At 42.3% G+C, this 20107-nt stretch overlaps 1 protein-coding gene across 12 annotated transcripts in view; it reads right to left on the minus strand.

Moving 5' to 3' along the window:
• Nucleotides 1-19772, minus strand: part of FHOD3 (formin homology 2 domain containing 3) — a 619164-nt gene extending 599392 nt beyond the window's left edge. For 5 of the 12 annotated variants that reach the window (XM_074945220.1, XM_074945219.1, XM_074945210.1 and 2 more), the window contains exon 1: nt 19339-19765. In XM_074945220.1, coding sequence (XP_074801321.1) covers nt 19339-19503 — 165 coding nt within the window. In that variant the 5' untranslated portion in view covers nt 19504-19765. Of the gene's footprint in view, nt 1-19338 lie in introns of all 12 variants that reach the window. The other 7 variants (XM_074945218.1, XM_074945217.1, XM_074945216.1 and 4 more) reach the window with 3 other exon arrangements.
• Between the last annotated feature and the right edge of the window lie 335 nt (nt 19773-20107).

Below are 20107 nucleotides of genomic sequence, written 5' to 3' on the forward strand. Positions count from 1 at the left end.
TCTTGTTTCTTTTTCTTTTCCTAATATACAGTGTACACAGTTTGAAAAAAAGCTGATCTACCAATAAAGCTATAATTGCCAGCTCTTTTCTAATTCCACACAAGAGTACCAAATTGTACAATCATAGAATCATAGAATATTAGGGTTGGAAGAGACCTCAGGAGGTCATCTAGTCCAATCCCCTGCTCAAAGCAGGACCGACACCCACTAAATCATCCCAGCCAGGGCTTTGTCAATCCAGGCCTTAAAAACCTCTAAGGATGGAAATTTCACCACCTCCCTAGGTAACCCATTCTGATGCTTCACCACCCTCCTAGTGAAACAGTGTTTCCTAATATCCAACCTAGACCTCCCCCACTGCAACTTAAAACCATTGCTCCTTGTTCGAACATCTGCCACCACTGAGAACAGCTGAGCTCCATCCTCTTTGGAACCCCCCCCTTCAGGTAGTTGAAGGCTGCTATCAAATCTCCTCTTACTTTTCTCTTCTGTAGACTAAATAACCACAGTTCCCTCAGCCGCTCCTCGTAAGTCATGTGCCCTCTAATCATTTTCATTGCCCTCTGCTAGACTCTCTCCAATTTGTCCACATCCCTTTTGTAGTGGGGGGACCAAAACTGGACACAATACTCCAGGTGTGGCCTCACCAGTGCCAAGTAGAGGGGAATAATCACTTCCCTCGATCTGCTGGCAATGAAGGCCTACTAATACAGCCCAATATGCCACTGGCCTTCTTGGCAACAAGGGCACACTGCCGACTCATATCCAGCTTCTCGTACACTCTAATCCCCAGGTCCTTTTCTGAAGAACTGCTGCTAAGGCAGTCAATCCCCAGCCTGTAGCAGTGCATGGGATTCTTCCTTCCTAAGTGCAGGACTCTGCATTTGTCCTTGTTGAACCTCAACAGATTTCTTTTGGCCCAATCCTCCAATTTGTCTAGGTCACTCTGGACCCTATCCCTACCCTCCAGTGTATCTACCTCTCCCCCCAGCTTAGTGTCATCTGCGAACTTGCTGAGGGTTGAACAAAACCAACCCCTGGGGCACTCCGCTTGATATCGGCTCCCAACTAGACACCAAGCCGTTGATCACTACCCATTGAGCCCGACAATCTAGCCGCTTTCTGTCCACCTTATAGTCTATTCATCCAATCCATACTTTTTTAACTTGCTGGCAAGAATACTGGTGGAGATCCTATCAAAAGTTTTGCTAAAGTCAAAGCTCACAGGAACAAACCTGGAGGAGAGGGCTAACAAATGGGAGGAAAACTCAGCAGTTTTGTGAATTTTTCCTGACTACATTCCCTCAGGTGAAAGGAGCTTGAGGCTTGCAAATTTTTCAAGCCCTCTTCCTCTGAGTCCTGTGGATGTGGAGAAGAGAATCCCTTCCTGTGTGGAGCCAGAAGCCATGCTACCAGGACAGCTGCTGTAACATGGTAATAAACTGAGGGTGTAAAAGTAATAGTTTTGATTTTTCACTTAGAATAATATGTCGTCAATTTCTTCGTGTTCAGAGTCTCTTTTCACCAGCGATGTTCAACTTTTTTTTACTTCAAGAGCAGAACATTTTCTAAAAGGTCACAGGGCCACAATCAATGCTTTGTGGATGATTCTCTGCCCCGTTGTACTCTCTATGTGTCACTCAGGCAACACAAATGGAGTGGAAACCCCCCTCATGTCTCCCTGGCACAAGGGAGTTCCCAGCTGGTGAAAAGCTGGGGCAGCCTGCTCCTACGTTTCCTCCCACCGCCGTTAGTGCAGAAAGGAATCTCAGGGGTGGGGGAAAGAAATGGCTGCAGTGTGCTGCTTTCCAGCTACCCTCAGTGGGCATATGGCCACCAAAATGACCACTTCCAGCTGGCACAAATCTACTCTAACTTGCCCCAGGCCTGCAACAGAGAATCAGGAGCTGTAACGGGTTGCTGGTTCTCAGCTTCTCCTCTTTTTCAGTCTCCTGGGCTGCAGTGGGTGGCTCTGTGAGGAAAGGGAGACATCTTTTGTTGGATTCTTTCCTAAACTCAGGCATCTATCCTGCTTTCCCTAAGCTCGTAAGGAAGCAGGCAGTGGAGTAGCCAAAACTACTCTCTTCTTTCCCCTGAATGCTCCAGGTGGCCCACAAGGGAATTGCTCAGCAGCTGCACCAGGGACGAGACAACAACTGCTCAGTGCTTGCCTGGCTCACACCACAGCATCTCCTGCCACTGAAGGGGAATCAGCCAGAGTAAGTTGGAAAGGTGATGTCCCCAACCACTCCCCTGTAGCAATGAAGCTGGTTCAACTACTTCAGTTTTAAAATTGCTGGGTGGAGGCTTTAGCACATTTTTTCAATTCATAATCAAAAAACAAATTTTCTTCTTCATGCTCTTGTTGTTGAGGGCTGCAAGCTAGAGACTTGAAACCCAGAAGCAGACCCCAGGCCACAAGCTATACATCACTGCTTCAGACCCTTGAAGAAAGATCTTAAGATTCTAAGGCCTGGTCTACACACAGTTTTTGAACTCGGACAATGTCAGTGAGGACTGTGATTTTTTTTTTACTGATAAAGTTATACTGGTACAGTATAGTTATACTGGTCTAACTTACTCCCCTTCCCATTCAGAAATAAGCTATATGGCTATAAGCACATTTTATACTGGTATAACTGGCTCCAAATCATAGAATCATAGAATATCAGGGTTGGAAGGGACCTCAGGAGGTCATCTAGTCCAACCCCCTGCTCAAAGCAGGACCAATCCCCAACTAAATCATCCCAGCCAGGGCTTTGTCAAGCCTGACCTTAAAAATATCTAAGGAAGGAGATTCCACCACCTCCCTAGGTAATGCATTCCAGTGTTTCACCACCCTCCTAGTGAAAAAGTTTTTCCTAATATCCAACCTAAACCTCCCCCACTAGAGGGAGTTGCATTATTTTAACTATACCAGTATAGTTAAAGCGATACAAATTTTGTATGTAGGCATGGCATCCCTAAGGTGCAGTTCATGATATTTATTTGTACCTTAAAAATATAATCTAAGTTTCAGCCTAAATTCCCATTCAATAACAGATATAAGCATGTGTATGTCATTTGATTTTGGAACTTTTCTTTTCTTTTCTTTTCATGTGGAGGTTTTTCTTGTCTTTGAGACGTAAATAATCTATCTTTAACTCATCACAAACAATATAATTTGAGTCCGATTTGTCCCAGTCTTAAAATAGACATATACCTCCGTCTTGAATATATTTCAGAAGTCTGACCACAAGGAGATGAAGGTACTTGTTCAGTCATTGCTACTCTAATCTTATTAAACACTGACACGTAAAACGATGATGAATGATGTGACTAAGTGATTACTTTAATATTACTGCCTTGTCCCTGTTTAGCAATGACAGACACCCAAGATCAAAATCAGCTGTTGCTCAAGACTCTAGAATTAAAATAAACACCCACTCAGAGCAATCTGAGGGCCAGTCAGTGGTACAATAGAGGCAAGTCATCTTACTGAAGTTAGAAAAAGCCTAGGGGTGTTTCAAAGCACTTTTTAAAAGCCGGTAACGACAGAATTAACTTATTTTTTTTAATCGTTGGAATGGGAAACTGAAGCGCATTTTTTACTTTAAAATTGTGTTAAGCTGATGACATGCAGATAGTTGAACTTTAAGTCTCACAGTCATCTCCAGCTTAATAATTTTTCAAGCCGGACAGTAGCAGATGTTTCTGGGTAGCTGGGCCCACTTGAGAACTTACTGCTACTTTTGCCCAACACTGTTCCTTCACTAAGAACATTCAACAACATTCCTGGCGATGTTATTAATAAAGTGTAATATAATATAAAGTTAATGTGAATGTAACGCAATCCAGGTGTTGTAGGATGCGGTGATGGTGATTCAATAGGTGGCACTCTTTCCTCCAAGTCAGTACAGAACTAATATCCTTGCATAGTGTTAGAGGCTAAGCTGGTGCGGTCTTTCAAATAAGATGTACAACCCCAAGTCTTGATCACTTGTGGTCACTGAAAATCTCATGGCACTTTTCAAAAGAACTGGAGTGTAAACGGAGCTTGGTCAAATTCCAGCATGTGTAATTATGTTCTGCCAACCTCAGTTCCCCTTATGATACTCTTCCATTCCAATCCTAAAGGGCTACGTAGTGTTTCTGTGGACTTTTCAACAGATGTCACATAATCATACAAGCATTTAAATGGTGAGCAAACTGTATACAACACTTAGGGTATGTCTACACTCTGTGACAAAAGACCTCAGCACAAGCACACCTGCATCAGCTCAGCTGACACAGACTTGCGGGGCTCAAGCTGAGGGGCTATAAAATTGCAGTGTAGACATTTGGGCTCAGGCTGCAGACCAGGCTCTGGGATCCTCCCCGCCTCATGCGGTCTCGCAGCCAAAGCCCAAATGTCTACACTGCAATTTTATTGCACTCCATCTGAGCCTCATGAACCTGAGTCAGCTGACCTGGGCCAGCTGTGGGTCTTTTATTGCAGTGTAGACATACCCTTAAAAATATAATAAAATCAGTTACTTGGCTTGGCCAGATGGGAGAACAAGAGGAAGCAAGAACTCCCATTGCTCTCTTGCTGAGCCCTGCATAGCTTCAGACTTTGGTTGCAGTAGGTAGAGCCAGGGGCAACTCACCTGATATTCTTCCCTGAAAACAAATGGGAGGGGAGGGAGAGGAGCCCTGACTCAACCCCCCTATTCTGGTCATGCAGAGATAGGAATAAATTGCTCCACAAAAAAATATGAAGAAATTTAGCCCTGGATCCTGAAAGGCATATAGACATCTACTTCATTTGGGACTTAGGCCCAGATCCTCAAAGGTATTTAGGTACCTTTCTCCCTCCCCAGACCAAGGGGGAAAGCACAGGGGGAACTGTGATTCTGAGTCCTATTCATTCTCTGGTCTGCTCCGGCTTACTGAGTCCAGAGTAATTTTTCTGAAAGCACTTTTAGAAGCATCTGGATGAAAGGTGATACATAAATTTAGTTTTGAAAACAGACTGCAGGAATTATAACTGTGCAGACTAGCTGCTTCTTTACTGTCAACTCCCTTATCTTGATTACTGACTCATTTTATGTTTGTATCAATATGAATTGACAGGTACTGCATATGGATAGATGGCCCCCAATTTGAGAATTTAACACTGCTTTTAAAAACTGGTGGGCTTTGCACTTGGTTTCACCCTTCTTAAAGCCAGGATCTGCAAGGACTCTAAAGGCTTATTAACAATTAAACTAATGACTGCCTACTTGAGAGAAGCATCAATAAATTACAATACAGGAAGCATGTACAATCAAACAAAACGATAACGTAGGGGGAATTACTGAAGCTTATTCCTGGCAGTTAATTTAAAATATTCAGTTATATTCCAAGAAGAAAATGGGGAGGGAATATAAAACCTTACATAGACTTTAAGAAACTAAAATTGCCAACTGCAGAAAAATACAGAGTGAAAGCCAAAAGAGCTAATAATGAAGATATGCCACATAGCCCCACAGCAAAAGAAAGAAATGTGATATTATGAGACAATGCATGAAAGGATAACAGGATTGGGATTTTAAATGATTTCAACCTTCCCAACTGGGAAATTTTTGAAACATGTGGCACACTGAGATACAAGGGACGGATATAGTAATTGATGGCTGTCTGTACCAATGTGTTAAGAGATCTTTCCAAGAGTAGGACTGCTACATGTGCACTTAAAGGGACGCTGCCTTCATTTTTAGGCCTTAGAACAAACAAACCAAACTTTCTGGAACTGATGTCTACAGCTTGCAAACATCTTGAAGGCCACATCTAATTTGCATTAAAATGGATCACAGTAAGCCCTAGCATTCAATGCTCATTTTTAATTTATATTGCTGGGATCTCTGATCTTTGAGGCCCACATGGCCTTAAAATGAATACCCCCTAACAGCTTTCCCATTTAGCATCTCTTTAATTTCACTCACACTGACATTCTCCATACAGATCCTTGATGCAACTCAGTTTTGATTTTGTTTTTTAAATTCACTGTTAGGACCAGATTCTGCTCTCATTTTATACCAATAGCCAGTAACCATACCAGTATCCAGATCAACTTCAGTGACTGCAATTTCATTTTCAGCATGGCATTGTTATAGAATAGGTAAAGAAGGCTGCAGTGCAGAGAAATGGACAACTGATAAAATGTGATATCTCTCTTCAATTTAACGTAAACACCTTTCTCTGAAAATTAAAACAAACACAGCCATTGCCAGGGTACCAATCTCATGTTGTTTGTAGTTAAGGATGGGTGAATCTCTTGCCATTTGAGATTCTGCAAGTTTCTGGATTTACTTTGCAAAAGTACTGTGTGTCACAAAATGGCTTTAGTTTTGTGAAATCCAGAACACTTGGAAAAAAATTACAGATGTTGCAGATACTTATGCCTAATTCCCCTGCCAGCCCTGATCTCCTGGTCACCATTACAAGAAGGGTAAAGCTTCCTTCCCCCTCTCTTCTTCTTCCCCTGGGAAGGGCAATGAAAATTCAAGCACTGCATCAGTCCCAGACCATATCCGTCTGCCTCAACAGGTTCTGCCCCCAACCTTACCACTAACAGTTTCAAGAGGGCAGCAACCACCATCCTCACTATCATTTTTTGCAGGTGGCAGGCTATGTCCAGGCTGTTGGCCCACTGACCAATCCAAAAATTGCCTCTTGAGGAAGAGAGAGATGACCTACCTGCCCCCATATCCAGCAGTAGCAGAACCAGAAAACACACATCTGACAGTCTCAGTGTACAAACTCTTTCACAGATGCATAGATTCCAAAGCCAGAAGGGACAGTAGTGATCTAGTTTGACCTCCTGTATAACACAGCCCACAGAACTTCCCCAGAATAATCCCTAGAGAATATATTTTAGAACAAAATCAAATCTTGATTTAAAAATTGCCAGAGATTCAGAATCCAAAACGACTCTTGGTAAATTGTTAATTACCTCCAGTGCTGAAAAATTACACCTTATTTCCAGTCTGAATTTGTCTAGCTTCCACTTCCAGCCATTGGATCATATTACACCTTTCTCCTAGACTGAAGAGCCTCTTATCAAATATTTGTTTCTCTTGTAGGTACTTATAAACAGTGATCAAGTCATCCTTATCCTTTTCTTTGTTAAACTAATAGAGATTAAGCCTCTTGAGTCTATCACTTTAAGGCATGTTTTCTAATCCTTTAATCATTCTCATGGCTCTTCTCTGAACTGTCTCCAATTTATCAACATCCTTCTTGAACTGCAGACACCAGAACTGGATACAGTATTCCAGCAGCAGTTGCAGCCATGCCAAAAACAGAGGTATAAAGCTCTCCTGACTCCTACCTGAGATACCCTTTTAATGAATCCAAGGATCGTATTAGCCCTTCTGGCCACAGCATTGCAATGGGAATTCGTGGTCAGCTGATAATTCACCACAATACCAAATCCCTTTAGAATCAATGCTTCCTGGGATAAAGTCCCTCATCCTGTAAGTATGGCCTACATTCTTTGTTCCTAGATGTATACATTTAGCCATATTAAAATGCATATTGTTTGCTTGCGCCCAGCTTACCAAGTTATCCAGATCAGCCTGTACCAGTGAACTATCCTCTTCATTATTTACCACTTCCCCAATTTTGGGGTCATCTGCAAACTATATCAGCCATGATTTTATGTTTTCTTCCAGGTTATTAATAAAAATGTTAAATAGTGTAGGGCCAAGAACTGATCCCTGTGGGACTTTACTAGATACACATCCACTTGATAATTATTCCATATTTATAATTACATTTTGAGACGTATAAGTTACTCAATTTTTAATCAATTTAATGTGTGCCACATTAATTTTTAGGGCTGTCAATTAATCACAGTTAACTCATGCAATTAACTCAAAAAAATTAACTGTGATTAAAAAATTAATCATGATTAATCACACTGTTAAACAATAGAATAGCAATTTAATTTTATTCAGTATTTTTCTACATTTTCAAATATATTGATTTCTATTACAACACAGAATACAGTCCACAGTGCTCACTTCATATTATTATTTTTATTACAAATATTTGCACTGTAAAAATGATAAAAGAAATAGTATTTTTCAATTCACCTCATATAAGCACTGTTGTGCAATCTCTATCATGAAAATGCAACTTAAGAATGTAGAATTTTTTTTGTTACCTAACTGCACACAAAAACAAAACAATGTAAAACTTCAGAGCCTACAAGTCCATTCAGTCCTACTTCTTGTTCAGTCAATCTCTAAGACAAACACGTTTGTTTACATTTTCAGGAGATAATACTGCCTTCTTCTTATTTGCAATGTCACCAGAAAGTGAGAATAGGCATTTGCATGACACTTTTGTAGCCGGCATTGCAAGGTATGTATGTGCCAGATATGCTAAACATTTGTATGCCCCTTCATGCTTCGGCAACCATTCCAGAGCACATGCTTCCATGCTGATGATGCTCGTTAAAAAAAGAATGTGTTAATTAAATTTGTGACTGAACTCCTTAAGGGAGAACTGTATGTCTCCTGTTCTGTTTTTGCCTGTATTCTGTTATATATTTCATGTTATAGCAGTCTCGCATGATGACCTAGCACATCTTTGTTTTAAGAATACTTTCACAGGAGATTTGACAAAACACAAAGAAGGCACCAATGTAAGATTTCTAAGGATAGATACAGCACTCAACCCAAGGTTTAAGCATCTGAAGTGCCTTCCAAAATCTGAGCGGGACGAGGTGTGGAGATTGCTTTCAGATGTCTTAAAAGAGCAACATTCCGATGCGGAAACTACAGAATCCAAACCACCAAAAAAGAAAATCAACCTTTTGCTGGTGGCATCTGAATCAGATGATGAAAATGAACATGCGTCGGTCTGCTCTGCTTTGGATCGTTATAAAGAAGAACCCATCATCATCATGGACGCATGTCTTCTAGAATGGTGGTTGAAGCATGAAGGGACATATGAATCTTTAGTGCATCTAGCATATAAATATCTTGCGATGCCGGCTACAACAGTGCCATGTGAATGCCTGTTCTCACTTTCAGGTGACGTAAACAAGATGTGGGCAGCATTACCTCCTGCAAATTGTACCTCCTGCAAATTGTAACCAAACTTGTTTGCCTGAGCGATTAGCTGAAGTAGGACTGAGTGGACTTGTAAGTTCTAAAGTCTTACATTGTTTTATTTTTGAATGCAGTTATTTTTTGTACATAATTCTACATTTGTAAGTTCAACTTTCATTATAAAGAGATTGCACTACAGTACTTGTATTAGGTGAAACGAAATATACTATATCTTTTGTTTTTTACAGTGCAAATATTTGTAATAAAAAATAAATATCAAGTGAGCACTGTACACTTTGTATTCTGTGTTGTAACTGAAATCATTATATTTGAAAATGTAGAAAACATCCAAAAATATTTAAAGAAAGGGTATACTATTATTGTTTAACAGTGCGATTAATCGTGTGATTAATCACAATGAATCTTTTTAATCACACGATTAATCATGATTAATTTTAATTGCTTGACAGCACTATTAATTTTGTATCGTTCTAGTTTTTTAATCAAAATATCATGCAATATCATGTCAAACACCTTACAGAAGTCTAAGTATTTTACATCAACACTATTACCTTAATCAATCAAAATTGTAGTCTCATTAAGAAAGGTATCAATTTAGATTCACAGGATCAATTTTCCTTTAAGCCAAGACACTTCATAATAGAAGTGGGCTCAGGGGAAACCTTGAGCAGCAACTTTCTGCCCCAGTGTTCCAAGCAGGGTTTCTTAAGTTCAGTGTACTGTGTGTCTCTATTCCATAGTGCTTAAAGAAACAGAGCAGCAAGACAGGGAAGTGTGCTTCCCTGGTCTTCCTGTTGCCTAACAGTGAGTAGCTTGTCCAGACTCAAAAAAAAAATCCTCTCTTTGGACTGGCAGGGGCAGTGGGGCTCCTTGCTACCCACTCTTGAAGTCAGAAGGAAATCTGCCTAGAAGAAGAAAGAGGGGAAATGGGGACCCTTCCCTACAGAGGACTTCAATATAAAAAGAAAGGGGTTTATAGTGCCAGTATCTTCACTCCCCTCCTCCTGGAGGAAAGGATAAGCCAAGGATCTTCAGTCTCTCTTCCTCCTTACAAACACCATTGGAGGATGGGACAGCTGAGGAAGAAGGACCAGAATCTTTTTTGCCTCATGCATAGGGGAATCAAAATTCTTCTCTTCCCTGGAAGGAGCAGGGAGCCCAATGTCTGAGTAGGACCAGATGCTCCCAACTTTTTGGCTGCTATAACACATTTCTTACTAACAGTAAACAAAATCAAAAAGTTTGAAGTTCTGGTCCTACTTTTGTGTGGGTTTAAAAAAAAAAAGACTAAGGAAGGATGTGTTTACCCAACTCTAATTTTACTATGATAGTAATTTATTTTATTAGCACAGTGTTTGTTTTGTTGTTTACTTTAATACTACAATAGTTACTCACGTGTCACACCAATTCCTTAACTTCTTTAGTTGCAGTATTTGAGCTTTTTTCACTGTACAGTACTCTGCCTTTATGATACGTTGTGTTTATATTTCTATATACTGAAGGGAGCCCCATCACTCCACATGTCAGCAGCAGGCTGTGAAGGCCTCAAGTGCCCTGACTGGTTAGCCCTGACTTCCTGCTGCCAGTTCTCCTCCCATTAGAGTATGGGGATGCCGCCTGAGAAGAGCGGGCCCATGCTGCTCCTGTTGTAGGGATACAGCAGGCCCTGAGCATGAGCTCAAGGCTGGGAAACAGGCCAAGGGAGCAACCTAGGAGTGTGGCCACTACAAACTGCACTGCAGGCAAGACACAACCATTGTCCAATGGGAAAGAGGAGCCCTAATCTGGGACTGAGTGGTTGAGCCTGGAGGGGCAGTTTGGACTATTTGTTTACTAAGGAAGGTAAGAGTCCCTTTGTTAAGTAAGCATATTGGATTCATTTCATTATACTTGGATTAGCTGCTCCTTTCAGTGACAGGGTGGTTCTGTCTATCCTGATAAATGTGTTGGAAAAGATTTGAACACTGGCATGGCTCCTAGGTGAATTCTTGCCTCCCCAAATGTTGCAAAAGTGTTGTACGAGGCAAGGGGTGGGAGTTTGGATCAATTTATCTTTGAGTCCTGTATACACACACTAATACAATTTTTATTGTATTATTAGTTATTAATTATTATCATCATCATCATTTGGACAGAAAATTGAATTGAAAATAACTGTACTTTCATACATATTTCACAATAATGTACTTCATAAGGAGCTGCTGTAACACCAAAATGTACAGTGGCAAATGAAGACACAGAATAAGGTAAAATACAGCATGTTGTAATTAAATGAATAAGTAAGATAGATCACTAAAAAAAAATGCCACCTGACATTGGCTGTATATATATAGCCACTCGCCTAAATGACTTTAGGTCAGCAAGTCAGAGGTATCAAGTAACTTAAAGCAATTCAAAACCAACAAATCCACAGTACCAAATTAGATTCAAAGAGCATTATTAGAGTTGGACCTGAGCCACAAATTTAGATCCACATCTGAATTTTCCCAAGATTCAGGGAAATGTGGAAGAGGGAGGTATGGATCTAGAGGTCCAGCTTGGACCTGTCTCTAGTTAATATTACAGACAGAGACAAAACATATTCAGAAAACTCTAAGCTCCTGGCTTAAGTAGGTATGTAATTTTCTAAAAGGTCAACTCATAAAACCAAGAGATTTACATTTCTAAGGGTCTAGGTCAACCAGAATATAACTGATCTAGCTTTTTCTTTGGGATCAAATTGTAGAATATGCAGATTTAAAAAAAAAAAAAAATTTAACCATGTCAATCTAGAAGTAAATCCTGCTTGATTTATTCACAAATCTGATTAAAACGAGGATTTTGCTACTAACCTTCCTTACAAAACCACTGCATTACATCATGATTAGAAGTCATAAGGGCACAATCCAACACCTACTGAAGTCAAATGGAGTCTTTCTAATGACTTCAGTGAGAATTGGATCAAGCCCAATGTGGCATTATGGTTTATTTAGCAGTATATAACATAGTAAATGATTAGGGACGGCAAACCAGGAGCTCCATCCCTTTTAGAGGACAAGGGAACATTCAATCAAATTAAAGGTGTCAAATTTAAAATTGATGAAAGGAAACAAATACACATCATTAATCTGTGAAACTCATTGTCACAAAATGTGAAGGCCAAGAGCTCAGCAGGTTTAAAAAAAAGGCTTAGAATTTACATGAATAATAAGAGCATCTGTAGTTACATTAGATAAAATAAAAACAAGTTTCAGGAGATAAAATGTTACATTTCAAGGCATAATATGAAACATTTTGTACTCATCAGAGACAGAATACTGAACTAAATGGACCATTAGTCCACTGGAGCATTAATTTTCAAAGTAATTAAAGGATCAAGCCCCAGCTGTATCAAAGACCAAATTTCAACCTACGAACCACCATGACAGCTGCACTTCTCTGTGACTTGACAGACCACAAAGCCCAGGACAAAGCATGCAAGAGCTGGGGATAAAGCTCTCAGTTGAGGGACTCTGACTATGGAACAATCTTCCAGAGGAGATCAAGTTAATTCCAGTCTTTAGGAAAGGATTCAAAGCCTTCCTCTTTGTCAATCTTTCCACCATAAGTGACACTCACAAAATAAACCTCCTTTCTACCCCCTAAGCTCTACCAAACAAAAATAAAACAAAAAACAAACAACCAAAAATAAAAAAAAACACCCACACAGCCCTACTCCAAGCAGACTTTTGACTTCAAAAAGAGAGAAGTGCCACTGGACTTTGCTATTGCTACTGGTTTTATGTGGAAGGCACTCAAGATACTATGGTGACGGGCAGCAGAATAAAACAGACAGACAGATTTAACTAACCAAAATGGAGGTCCTACCTTCCCAAAGCAACATGGTAAACTTGCAGGTAAATGATGCTGGTCAGAATTGGGGAACATTAGCAGAAGTGTGCAGATAGACATGCACATCACCTACCTATACTGTGTCTGATTAAAGTCCATGAGCACTAATTTCACTTGCACATTTTAAAAGTAAATGAAAGGTTCATACCTCATTCTGATGGAGCACTTCCAAAGTCCAACATTACCAGGCAGCCTTCTTTTCTTCTACTTGATCTAAGGGCTGATACTCAAATTCAGAACTTTATGTAAACATTTCTGAAGAGAAATTGTTGTTGAAAATAAAAGGCCTGCATTTCAGGAAGGATTCTTTGAAATAAAAGCACATTGCTGTATCTGGCCAGACAAAGAGGTGCCACAAAAAGACAGGCATTGCATTGCTAATGCAGAGAATAAGGTATATATACAGATAATATCCACACACCTATTTCATGTCTAAGTCCCAAAAGGATCCTCAAACCATGTAGAGACCAACATTGCCCTATCTACCTTGCCTGCTGGGCCCAATCTGGTAGGCAGAGACGTCCCTGGGGTAGGGCGAATCGGCGCAACCACTCCGGGCCCCACGCTTTGGGGGGCCCCGCAGGCTGGTGTGATTGGCTGGCGAGGTTGGTCCCAGAAGAGACGAATCCGTCACTTCTGCCCTGGGACCCCCTGCTCCAGGCCCCGCACTTTGGGGGGCCCACGGGCCACTGCAATTGGCTGGCACGGTCGGTCCCAGAAAAGACGAATCCTTCACTTTCACCCCGGCCCTGCACCCCCACTAGGGATGGCCATTCTGGTAGGCATCCTGTGAACGCACCTAACTCCACACAAATGGCCAGGGGAGGGAGGACATCTCACTTATAATCTTCAGCCCAGTGGTTAGTGTACTCACCCGGCATGTGGGAGTCTCCCGGTGCAACTTCCCCCTCTGCCCGACGATGAGAAGGGATTTGAACAGGGATCTCCCAGATGAGTGCCTAACTACTGGATTAGAGAGACATTCTCAATGTCTCTCTTACATAAGAACAACCATCGTGGATCAGACTAGCCCAGTATCCTGTCTTCCAACAGTGGCCAATACCAGGCGCTTCAGAGGGAACAACCAGAACAGAATTATCAAGTGATCCATCCCATCGTCCACTCCAAGTTTTTTGGCAGTTAGAGGCTTAGGACACCCACAGCATGGTGGTGTATCCCTGACCATCTTGGCTAAGAGTCATTGATGGACTAATGCTCCATGAAATTATCTAATTATTTTTTGAACCCAGTTATACTTTTGGTCTTCACAACATCCCCTGGCAATGAGTTCCACAGGTTGACAGAGCGCTGTGTGAAGGAGTACTTCCTTTTGTTTGTTTTAAACCTGCTGTTTATTAATTTAATTGGGTGATCCCTGGTTCTTGTGTTATGTGAAGGGGTAAATAACACATTCACTTCCTTCATATCATTCATGATTTTATAGACGTGTATCATATCCCCCTTAGTTACCTCTTTCCAAGCTAAAATGTCCCAGTCCTTTTAATCTCTCCTCACATGGAAGCTGGTCCATACTCTTAATCATTGTTACTCTTTTCTGCACCTTTTCCAATTCTAATATATCTGTTTTTGAGATGGACGAGCAGAACTGCACGCAGCATTTGAGGTGTGGGCGTACCATGAATTTATATAGTGGCAGTAAGATATTTTCTCTTATTATCTATCCCTTTCCTAATGGTTCTTAATATTCTGTTAGTTTTTTGACTGCTGCTGCACACTGAGCGGATGTTTTCAGAGAACTATTCACAATGATTCCAAAATCTCTTTCTTGAGCACTCACATTTAATTTAGACCCCATCGTTTTGTATGTATAGTTGGGATTATGTTTTCCAACGTGCATTACTTTGCAGTTATCAACACTGAATTTCATCCGCCATTTTGTTGCCCACTCGCCCGGTTTTGTGAGATCCTTCTGTAGTTCTTCACAGTGTGCTTTGGACTTAACTATCTTGAGTAATTTTGTATCATCTGCAAATTTTGCCACCTCACTGTTTACCCCTTTTTCCAGATCATTTATGAGTACGCTGAACAGCACTGGTCCCAGTACAGATCCCTCTCTCCATTCTGAAAACTGAACGTTTACTCCTACCATTTATTTCCTCTCTTTTAACCAGTTACTGACCCATGAGAGAGCCTTCCTTCTTATTCCATGACAGCTTTTTTGCTTACGAGCCTTTGGTGAGGGACCTTTTCAAAGGCTTTCTGAAAATCCAAGTACATTATATCCACTAGAATTGTGGTGGGCAATCTGTGGCCGGCACGTAGCCCATCAGGGTAATCCACTGGCGGGCCTCCAGACAGTTTGTTTACATTTGTACGGCTGCCTGGAGCTCCCAGCATCTGCAGTTTGCCATTCCCTGCCAATGGGAGCTGCGGGAATCGGTGCGGGCTGGAGAGAGATTGCAAGAGGGCCATTTCAGAATACCCCATTGGCCAGAAGACTATTCACCAGAGTTTCAAGCCACATAGAAGAGGCGTATATTGAACCATGATCAAATTTACTGATGACACAAATTATTGGAGAGATAGCAAACAAACAGGAGGAAAAAACTAAAGTGCAAAAATACCTGGAGAGAATAAACCAGTCTGATTAATTCTTTAGTAAGTAGCTAAGAGAATGCCAGGAGACATAACTATAATGTACTGGAAGTAGGTTCTCATACTGCTGAGTTCAATGGGACTACTCACATGAATAAAATTAGCAGATGCATGAGGTGTTTGCAGACTCAGGACCTCACATTATAGGGTCTTTTGAACAGGGCCTATATTTTAATACGTGTTTGTACAGCAACTATGGTGTTTCATATTTTCCACCCAAAATGCCCATGTCTTTTTTAATCAGTTAAATCTCATAAAACCTCTGCGAGAAATGTATTATCTCCATTTTTCAAATGGGTAAACAGATGTGGGGAAGAAAGTCAGTGTTCAGAAGTGCCCCTGATTTTGAGTGCTTCAATTTTTGGGAGTCAAGTTTGAGTCATTATGGGCCTGATTTTTAGAAGTGCTAAACAAGCAATTCAAACTGAAGTCAATGGGAGCTGCTGTTGCTCCAAGTAATCTCATTCTGACCCAAGTGATATCAAACTGGGCTTTCCAAATAAACAAAAATCACCCAACCTCAGTGGCCACTTTTGAAAAATAGGCTGCTTACGGCAAGTCAACAGTAAAGTCAGATATAGAACCTTTAAGTACCATCTCCCAGTCCACTGCTCTACACAATTAGGTATCAGAATTTGGCCCTTACTCACACTATTTTACTCCACAAGTAATCCCAAATGGGACTACTCACAGAATAATGTACTACTCAATGTGACTAAAGTATCTGAATCTGACCCTGAGTTGTAGAAACAGAATATGACCCAGTGCACCTACATTTTTTGTGCATTATGCAGAGCTCTGTCCTCTACAGAGTTTCTGTAACCTTGGCAAGAAAATGTTCTACAAATGTAAAACTTCTGCTGAAAGAGGTTTTCTTTGAACTATTTTTTATTGGTCTTTTGACATCCTTAAAGCTAAGAGCACACACAGCCTTTTTCCATCCTCCAGCAAGCTCCTGAGTGCAGGCCATAACACAACAAATGATGTTAAGAGACTATTTCCCTCCCACTTTATGAAAGAATGGATAAAATGGTCTTTTCCTATTTTGCTTTCTTCACAAAAACACATACCAGTTGTTATTTTTCCTCTGACGTCTTTGCTGAGTTAATTCACAGGCTAGAAGGATTATTAAATAACAAGGTAGAAAATAATAAAAGAAAGTATTTCATAACAACCAACTGTGGTATTGCTTTGAAAAGCCTAGAATTCCAAAACCAGGCCTGTGTGTGTGACCATAAGTGAAGAGAGTGACATTTATCAACAGATACATTAAAGTAAATATATAAGAGGTACATAAGTTTTCACAAAGGTTGGGATTTGCATTAGTGGCATACTCAATACTCACCCTTCTGAAGAGCTACAGTATCAATAGTTCCAAGGACAGCAGACTTACAGCTATTTTTAACAAAGCCCTCACTGCAACTGTTTAGCTCATAAAACCTCACAACAGCAATAGCTTAAACCCTGCTCTGCATGAACATGCTCTTAGCCAACCTTCCTAAACAATAAATGGTTTCTCAAAATCCCATGATACTCTGAAGAGGTTACTAACAAGGGGCAGACATGTCAGATTTGTTACAGATTTGGCCTGTTTTCAAGGCTTCCAAAATACAACGGTTACAACTAATGCATTAGCCATGCCTGCCCTGTTGATATTTTTGGAAATGAAAAGTGACATCTCATGAAGGTACAATACTCTGACCTGACGATTCATGAAGACACGAACACATTCTTTCATAAACATGTTCACTTATAAAGATGTAAATGCATGCTGTCCCAGGCAGACCCATGCTGAGACTGACTGATACCCATTCCACTCACTTACAACATACAATTTATTTCTGTCAAGGGATTACTTATTAAGAGTGAACTCTTTGATACACTCACATGAGAAAACAACATTGCTATCAAAGTCCACCACCACCAGTTCTCAAACATCTTCCCCTGCACTTCTTAAAAAGTTTTAAGGTGACTTTATGTATAATGTGGAGAATAAAACTAATTTAAAATATTAGGTATACTTTGTGTTCTATCCATTTAGGAGGAGATTTTCAAAGGCACACAGGAAAATTAGGCATTCAACTTCCATTGATTTTCAACAGGAGTTAGGTGCCTTAATCCCATTTGTGCCTTTGAAAATCTCTCTTTTAGCCTACACATTTAAATACATAATCACAAAGAAATTATTTATTTTTGTAGGCCGGTTATTCTAAAACATCTCATTTCTAGACACTAAGGATAATGATGGTGGTGAGGTCTGGGGTATCTTTTCCTAAACTGGTGAAGTTTAGGGATATTCCTAAATCAAGCGAAGTTAAGGGATATTCCTAAATCAGGCAGAAGGCAAATTTGATTTAGGATGAAAATATCACTCAGTTACAGTCCTGTTGAGTACAAAAAATGACAGGTTACTAGGCACAGATCCGTATTTTTTTCATCTTCTGTGTTTCCGATTTGAAAAACTCTTCTCGTACACAGTGAGGATTCAACGCTCCTTTCCACAGGATACCTGTATTCCTCTGACACATAAGGGGTCTGTACTGCTCTTCACTTCCATCACAAGTTTGGGCAATAACTCTGCTCCATCTATCCTTATGCTACACTATTTGACAGGAAGAGTCACATAACAATTGCATCACTGCAGCGTTTGGGGTATCAACGTAGAATACTATACTATTCTATAAGGAGGTCACCGGACACTAGCTGAGCCTCTACCTGAGTCCTGCCGCACAATCCCTTCTTTCTGAACTCAGACTTAGGGCAGGTCTACGCTAGAAGCGCTATATTGACACAGCTGCACCGATGCAGCTGCGCCACTGTAGCATCACTGGTGAAGATGCTCTCTCCTGTCGGCATGATAACTCCACCTCCATGAGAGGGGGAAGCTATGTTGCGGGAGAGTGTCTCCTGCTGACATAGCGCCGGTGTGGACAACACTTAGGTCGCTGTAACTTGCATCGCTCAGGGGGCTGTCTTTTCCACAGTTAAGTAAGATTGACTTAAGCGGCAGCGTAGACCTGCTCTGAGTTCCCTCTAGTACAGTGGTTTTCAATCTTTTTTCATTTGTGGGCCCCTAAAAAATTTCAAATGGAGGTGCGGACCTGTTTGGAGATCTAAGACATAATCTGAGGACCCCCAATGGTCCGCAGACTACAGGTCGAAGGTTCTATGGTAACAACAACCTTTCGCAGAGGACCCTGAGTCATAGTCTGTGGACCCTCAGGGGTCTATGGACCACAGATTGAAAACTACTGCTCTAGCACTAGGAATCAAAGAGCTGGAGTTAGTCTTGAACAGCAATCCCTTCCTCTACAGACCTCCTCCTCCTGCTGGAAGGAAAAAATACCTAAGTCTCCCTCTCCAGCCATACAAAAACACAAAATAACCCCCTACTTCTGCCTAATGTGCAACAGCACTAAAATCAGCACGTTCCACCACTAGCAACTGTGACAGCAGCAGCACTGACCATGCCTCTGATCACATCTACAGCTGGTCTGAGTATTTGTGCTACTGATCCCCTCTCGCCCCAGTTCCTTACTTCCCCACCAAGGGAAGTTAACTCCCTCCCCCGCAACAATGGAGGGGTACTTTCAAAGTGCCCCTTTCCCTCCCCAACGCTGAATAGCTTACCCCCACCCCCACCAGTGTAGGGATAGTTTCTAAGTCTCCCCTCCCTCCCCCCAACACTATGGGGTAGGTTTCTCTGTACCAACCCACGCCACCCCCCACAGGGTAGGGATGGTTTCTAACACCGCCCCCACCCCTGTACCTTATGCGGGGCTCGGAGCAGGCGGTGCACCCCGGCCAGCTGGGTGATGAGCGCGATGTCCTCCCTGAAGGTGTAGAGAGGGGGCCGGGTGGGCTCGGGGAAGTTGGTGCTATTGAAGGGGTCGGTGTCATCTAAGAACTGCACCCTGCAAACCAGCGTGGCCATGGTGCATCCATGCAAAACACGGCAGCAGCGGCAGCGGCAAAGCACAGGGTGGGGGAGGCTGGGCAGGAGGCGCCCCCTCCCCCCCGAACAAGAAATAAAAGTTGGAGCCTAGCAGCAGGGCTGCGATCAGCCCGCAGCGGCAGGTTGGCAGAGATCAGGCTCCGCTCCCCGGCGGCCGGGCTGAGCTGCAACCCGAGGGCGGGGGGAAGCAGGAGAAGCACCGGCCGCAGGAGCCACCGCAAGATGCACGCAGCGGAGCCCGACTGCTTCAGAGCCCCTGGCACGCGGGGATCATCGCCCCCTCCCCGCCCGGCTCCACACGGTGCGGGCGTCCTTCAGGCTGACAAAGGGCAGAGCCCCGGGGCGGAGCGGCCGGCGGGCGCGGTGCACGGGCAGCCGGAGAGCAGCGGCGGCAGCTGCTCCCCCATGCTCAGTCAGCCTGAGCCGCTGCAGCGGGCCGGGGCTGCTGCCTGTGGGAAACCCGCGCTGGCTTAGTCCTCAGCCAAGCGCCGCCGGAGCCGCCAGGCAGCAGGCGCCCCCCAGCGGGCACAGGGAGGAGCGTCACCCGGCCGCCACATTCCCCGGCCCGGGACACGGGAGCGGG

This window comes from Natator depressus, chromosome 2 (assembly GCF_965152275.1).
Source record: "Natator depressus isolate rNatDep1 chromosome 2, rNatDep2.hap1, whole genome shotgun sequence".
Lineage (NCBI taxonomy): Eukaryota > Metazoa > Chordata > Testudines > Cheloniidae > Natator > Natator depressus.